The 7,108-nt window shown below is 39.8% G+C and overlaps 1 protein-coding gene across 1 annotated transcript in view; it reads right to left on the reverse strand.

Annotated features, from left to right (window-relative positions):
- The window catches only part of LOC148373282 (transcription factor E2-alpha-like), a 37,422-nt gene extending 35,618 nt beyond the window's left edge, over positions 1-1,804 (reverse strand). Inside the window, exon 1 of the mRNA XM_088342810.1 lies at positions 1,274-1,804. Coding sequence (XP_088198936.1) covers positions 1,274-1,294 — 21 coding nt within the window. The 5' untranslated portion in view covers positions 1,295-1,804. The remainder of the gene's footprint in view (positions 1-1,273) is intronic.
- Between the last annotated feature and the right edge of the window lie 5,304 nt (positions 1,805-7,108).

The following is a 7,108-nucleotide window of genomic DNA, read 5'->3' on the forward strand; positions in this document are numbered from 1 at the left end:
ATACATGGACAAACTTGTAAAATTAACATGAGAAAATGCCTATATGCCTCAGGTTATACGCATTGTATTGTTGTAAGGAGAAGTATGGTGAAAAAACTCAGAAACAGTTCAATGTATATCGCAATTCAAACAATCATCATTTTCAAATAGATTATCCAATGATTGTTATAATGATTTGAGATGTATTTGGGCAGCAGTAGCTCAGGAGGTAGAGCGCTTGTCTTGGGTTCAAGGGATCCCAGTTCGAATCCCGGCTTGTCCGTGTTACATGTCAAAGTGTCCTTGGGTAAGACACTGAACCCCTAATATGGGAAATGTGGAGCACATTGTAAAGCGCTATATGAAATGCAGATCATTTCATTTCATAAACTGTTTAATTGATTGACAGAAGAAGCGTCCAAAGTTATTTTGGGGACGGGCCTTTCATAAACTTTTGGGCTTCAACATGTAATCCCTTTTTTCTTTTCAGGTAATTTTGTTTACTTTGGGATGGGATGTATGTTGCAACCTTATTTAAATGGAAAAAAGGAGAAAAACAAAACGCAGCAATATGCTGCAAAGACACAAGTGGAGGGTCTTTTGTGGTCCGAGGTCAAAAAGGGAGGGGGGGGGAGATCCAAAACAAATGGAAGTTGCTAAGGCCTCAACAGTCGGAAACCCCCACAGCAACTCGGATACGTTTTGCAGAAAGAAGTGCAAGTGTCTGATGTGTTGCTTTAAATAGAAAACTATGAGTTTGCGTTGGTATGAAAGACCCCCATTAAAAAAGTATTAATCAATTATTAAAAATATCCCACCATAAAAACCTGTTGCCTTCAGCAATGGGACGCGACACAAAGAGCCGGTCAGCAAAGTTTCAGAAGACAATTTCAAACCGGGCTGAAATACATAAAAAATATTCAAGTTTGTAAAGTTACATTATGCAATAGAAGAGTTTATGGAAATATGCGTTCTAGAAACAATTTTATTGATGTTATTCGACATTTTGCCAGACGTCAATGTACGTGAAGAGGGGGGGGGGGGGGGGCTAACTTGCTATGCTAATAAGCTACATCGTTGAGTAAAGTAAAACAAAGACGATTTTTTTTTTTTGGGGGGGGGGAGCTGCCGAACCTCAACGAGAGCCAAACACAATTTTACTAAAACATATGACTATTACAAAATATTTCAATTTCACGACAGAAACTACACTTTTAAAAATTGCGCTTAGAACTTGACTAGTTAGCCCACATTGACACCACATTAATACATTTAAAATCAAATTTCTATTTACCTTATCTCGGTTTAGTAGCATCCAAAAGCGAAATAATAAAAAAATCACATAGAAAAAAAAATTAAAAAGTTAGGGGCTGGATCCTTCGCACCCCCACCGCACCTCCTCCTCCGTGTCCCCGAGGAAGATGAGGAAAGCGGCCAAGACTGACACAGTCGGCCGCCTAGCTCACGTCTTGGTCACGAAACCGAAAATCCGTCCCCGACGCCAACCATAACTTAAATGTGATTATTTTCCTGGGAATATCACAAAAATCGAAGCGACTTCATTTCCCAAGTCGACATTTTAGCAGCCTCCACATTGTCGCTTCCACGGATGTATCCCTCCGCGCGCGGCTCGGCCCACTGGAGGACATGGGCGCATCCACAAACATTAGTGGTGTCCAATTTCATCCGAAATGCAGAAACTACGGAGAATGGGTTCCAATGGAAGCACAATAACGTTAAAATTACCACAGATCTGGGATATTTGGTCTGTTTTTTTCTGGCGTCGTCGTGTAGGCGGTTTAGAATCCGGAAATGCGGGGCTCTATGTCGAGGGGCGGAGGAGGCGGAAAGTGGACCAGTGGAGAAGATGGAACGATAATATCGAGAGAAACGACCAATTGGATGTGGACAAATTTGATTGACAGCCAGGACGACCACTTATATCACTCTAAAGGCAGTGTTGTTTTTCTTGCTGCTTGTCTGCTTGCAGTCAGCGCTTTCGTTTATTTTATTTTTGTGAATTATCAGGTTCATGGATGGAAACTACATTTTAAACCGTAAAAGGATGCAAAACTAGTATCATATTTAAAATAAATGAGTACAACAACTGTGCCAACCTCACGAACTACTACGACCACTACCACTACTACTTACAGTTTACGGATCCCTTAACCGCATGGGTCGTCAGGGCACGCAACTCTGGACAGCCTTCTCTACTGTTGACGGTCCCTGGCCTGTTCTTGGGTTGTGGCAAATTTGGCACCAGTCCATTCCTTAATGTTGTCTGCCCGGTTTTAGGGGGGTTTTAGTCTCCTCCTGCCACTTTGGACTGTGCCCTGGAGAAATATCTTTGTCAGTCCTGCTGATCTTGTGACGTGACCATACCACTGAAGTTTTCGTCTGCACACAGTCGACAAGAGTTTTTCGTAGGGTACAATGTTCCCTCCAAACATGTTGTGTACTGTTTCATTTGCCACACTGGCTAAGGAGCTGATGCCTAACGGTTTCCTGTAGCATCGTATCTCCATGGCTTTCCTGTGAGCGTCCATGTCTCGCAAGCGTAGAGGCAGATGAAAGTAACCGGCGCTTGTATGAGTCTGATCTTTTATTTCACTGATATGTTCTTGTCCCTCCAGATGGGTTTAAGTCTAGCAATTGCGGCCGTGGTTTAAGCTATCCTGGCCATGATCCAGTTCTGACCCCTCTTCGGATATGACAACTTAAACATATTTAAATTTGGTGACAGGTTTTAGCTCTTTGCGCTCGATGGTGATGTTTGTGGTGATAGCTTGGGAATAACTGGTCATCACTTTTGTTTTTTCTTTGCTGATTTCAATCCCATACTGGGTTGATCGTTTGTCCAGGTGATTGACCAGATCTCCGATTACCTGTTTGTCTCCTGCCAATCTGGCAATATTATCAGCAAAACAGAGGTTAGGGATGTTGTGTCCCCCAATACTGACTCTGCCTTCATGTTGCGACAGAGCTTCAGATGTGATCCTCTCAAGGAAGATGTTGAATGAAGATAGAGAGAGAATGCAGCCTTGTCTTACACCAAATGTGGTTCAAAATCATGCTCAAATGGTACCATGGATAAGTAACACAATGTTGGCATTGGCATACAGTTGTTCAATGGTCTGAACTAGTTTCTGGCCCATGTTGTACTTCCGCATGGTGGGCCATCAAGCAGCTTGCCATACCCTGTCAAACACCTTTTTGAAATCAACAAAACATGATATAGATTTCTCTGGTGTTTTTGAAACTTCTCACATAGAATGCACAGATTAAAAATATGTTCCGTGGTGCCCCTTACCTCCCTGAAACCTGCCTGGTATTATGCTAGGATGTTTTCAGCCTGTGGTTTCAGTCCGTTCAGTAAGACCTTCAGTATAACTAGCTTGCATGGCTGATGAAACTGATGCTTCTGTAGTTGGAGCATAGTTGAACTTTTCATTTCTTTGATAGCATAATTACTAGTGATTTTGTCAATGCAGCTGGCCCCTGTCCTGTTTGCCAGATCTTCCAGCAAGTCGTTGCCAAGTTGTCTATAGTTTGCTTGCCACCATTTCGTATGAGTTCTGATGGGATATTGACGATTCCTGGAAACTTTTCGTTCTTCAGTGATTTATTTGCTGCCTCTACTTCTTCTCTGAGGGTAGGGAAGTCGCCACTTTCGCGTAGGTCGGAATTCTTAAGGGATTCAGGGTCTACCTGTGTCCGGTCGTTGTAGTTTTTCTTCAATAGCTTATTCCCTGCCTCATCTTTAATGCTACTGAATTTTGCCTGTTTTGTTTGTGTGAAATATTTACTATCTGCAAGGCTTTCTTTAAGATCAGGGGATAGTCTAATTTTAACACATAATGTGATTAAGGGCTGTATAATTAAATGTGGCTTGACTTGACTTTGAATTGTTCCTGTTGAGGCACTCTTCTAATTCTGCATTGGTTTTTGATCCTTTTCTCCTTTGTTTATCTCAAGTTTTTTCTAATTTGGCTGCTTTATACTTGGTTTCTCTTCCAGGGCTGTTTCTTTTCTTCTGGAGTTCTCGGCACGAGTTGCACTAATGGGTTGGAGAATTTCGGTTGTAACCCATGGTTTTATCTTCTTCCTGTGTTTTCATACATTTTCTTTTGATACTTCAGTCTTTGTCTCTGAGAACCTGGTGGTTAGGGTTTGTCTAAGGTGAGCAAAAGAGCAAACCTCCCACCGGTATAAAGCCTGGAAGCTCTCGACCACATGTGGGTCTTTCCGTTGCTTCAGGTCAAACTTGTTTTGTGGGTTCCGTGACTTTGTGACCTTCTGCAGGCGAACGCAGAAGTTCATTATGACCAGGCCGTGATGATGGAGTTGTATTTATCCTACAGTTGACATTTAATATGTTATATGTGTTCTCAGCCATTTTGAAGAGTTCTCAAACCGTAAGCTACCCTTCAAGGCCATGAGTTGTTTTTTTATGTACAGACTGTGTTTTTGTTCTCACATACCAACGAAATACATCCTGACCTGGCATCCCATAACTCAAGATTGTTCTTCACCAAAGAGCCTGGGGAAAAAGGAGTTTCCCAGGACCAAGGTCACCTGTCATCATTGGATGGAAAGCAGACCTTCGAAAGAAGACTAATCAACTCTACGTAGCAAAGGCAAAAACTGAATATTAGAAGGGAGGTTTTTCGAGGAGAGCCAGAGCCGAGCCGAGCCAGAGCGCAGCAAGCAGGGCAGAGCGAGCGAAAAGATGTCTAACAACGGAATGTCGGCGGCTTTCAATATGATGATTAATAAAGTAACTAATTATAAAGAACCGATTCTCTTTGTCCTATATTGCAGAGCGTTTTATTAAAAATGTTGGGGACATGAACCTAACATTTAATTGGTCCTTCGAAACCGGATTCCAAGATACCAGACGATTCCAGGACGCGAGAGGAAAATCCAGCAAAGACTGTGGCCACAGCATAAAGACCCTTTTTCCGGGACTGGACCTTCCCTCGCGGGCTGGGATCTGATGGTTGACGGAAAGCCAAGGACTTAGAGAATCGTGAGTAAAATTTATTCGTAACATTGTGTGCATGTAGATAACCGGTAAAAGAAATTGACTCGCGAGCGGGGGGGGGTAGATTCTTAAGGTTTAAGAATCCTCCGTCGAAAAGATTAAGAATAAAATCTTAACAGAGACAAAGATTAAAGAATCCTCCGTTGAAAACGAAAATTACGGTGGGCAGATTCTTAACAGAAAAACCCTGACAATTCTAGACTCTATCAGGTAAATAGTTTTCAGACAGTTAAAATTCCGCGGGAGGTGTGGACTCCCCTAACCCAGCGCTTTAAAGTTAGTTAAATTTCACAAGGATGTGCGGAGTCCTCTGTCAACTGAAAATAAGTGGAAAAAAAAAAAAAAGAAGAACAAGCGATGTAAGAGCGTGATCACGATAAAAAACAAGACGTCTGTGTGATTGAGAAAGAGCGAATGAAATATAAAGTTGCCCCTGGGCAATTGTATTTTATAAAAAAAAAAAAAAATGAGCTATTTAGATGCGTTAAATCAAAAGAATGCCAGAATAATACCGAAAAAGATAAAATATTCCTGTTTTCAGTTCAAAAAATTGGTAAAAAAGGACTGGGAAGAATAGGAAAAATCTAATTGAGTGAATTGAAATACACTAATTTGAGATAAGGGCATTTTTATACCAAAAAATATTGAAAAAATTGTTTATAAATACTTTTTTTCTCTTTCAATGAAAATGGAAAAAATTGATTGAGTGAAATTCAAATGAGTAAGATAACTCATAAATAAATAGATGCCATTTTCACATTAAATAGGTGAAGCTAAAATAGTAGATTTAATTGGTTTAAAGAAAAAAAAAAAAAAAAAAAAAAGGGAGAGAGAAACATAAAGGGGAAAGTTAATTAAATATTAAGAGAGATAATTTGGTGAAAATTAAGTGAGACTAACCTTAATACAATAGATTGGAAAAAAAAAACAAAAACTTACTTTTTCAATATTGAACTGTTTTAAATCTAGAGTAAGTAAATGGGTAGAGTGGAGCACATTATAGAGTGCTTTTGAAGATCTTCATTGACTTGAAATGCGTTGTTTAGATGCAAACCATTTGCGATTTATGGCATTACCTTTGTGGAAATACCGTAATGTATCCTAAAAAGGAGGATAACGAATATACAGGGCCATATAGTGAACCGCGTCGATTAAAGGGAGGAAGAGCAGGCACACAGTAATACGCCTCGCTCCACGCCGCCCCCACAATATGCCAAATCATTCACATGCGCTAACACCCCCCAGGCCATTTACCCACTTCCGAGGAGAAGCCGTGAAGAGGGTAGGGTTTTACCGCCCGATTCTCAATGGCTAAAAGGCCAAGTGGACCCCCTTATTGACAGAGTAAAACATAGATATAGATAACGAGAAACTGATTAATCCTGAGTAGGTCAGATAATGGGTCATAGCACGGCCTTGGCAGTGATTAATTAAAAAGGGAGTTATTTTTCTGGGTTGAATAATGGTTTTAAATCTAGAAGGGGGATTCACACGTGACACCGAGCAAGCTGTGAATAAAAAAAAAAAAAAAAAAAGAGGTGAATATGAGGACGCAGGAATTAAGTGGACACTAAATTGAGGAGAAGATAAAGTTATAGTGAAACAATATTTACACAGAAATATTTGCATGTAAGATGTTACATACAGTTGAGATTTGTGTAATATGCATTTGGTGAAAAATAGTCAAAACATGTGACAGTAATTTTATAGATAAGCTATAAAAATAAAAGAAAATTATATAAAGGATGAAAATCTATTTGAAGGCAAATGAACATAGACATAACATATTGTTTTGCTTTAGAACAAGAAATGAGAGAATTGCAAAGTATTACAATAATAAATTCGACTACAAAAATACTGTAGTGATACAAAAACTACACTATTTTGTTGCCATAATGAGAAATATTATAGACTAAAAAAAAATATATATATATATATATATTAGTGAACTATCGTGAAAACACTGCAAAGGAAGGAAACGTTTGATTTTACAGCAAAAGTGTTGCTCTAACGATGTTTTTGAGTTTCAGAATTTTGGTTCTTGTCTCATTTGGACTCAACAATCCGCTGAGGAGAAAATGG

This window comes from Urocampus carinirostris, chromosome 1, assembly GCF_059441175.1.
Source record: "Urocampus carinirostris isolate Australia breed hairy pipefish chromosome 1, RoL_Ucar_1.0, whole genome shotgun sequence".
NCBI lineage: Eukaryota > Metazoa > Chordata > Actinopteri > Syngnathiformes > Syngnathidae > Urocampus > Urocampus carinirostris.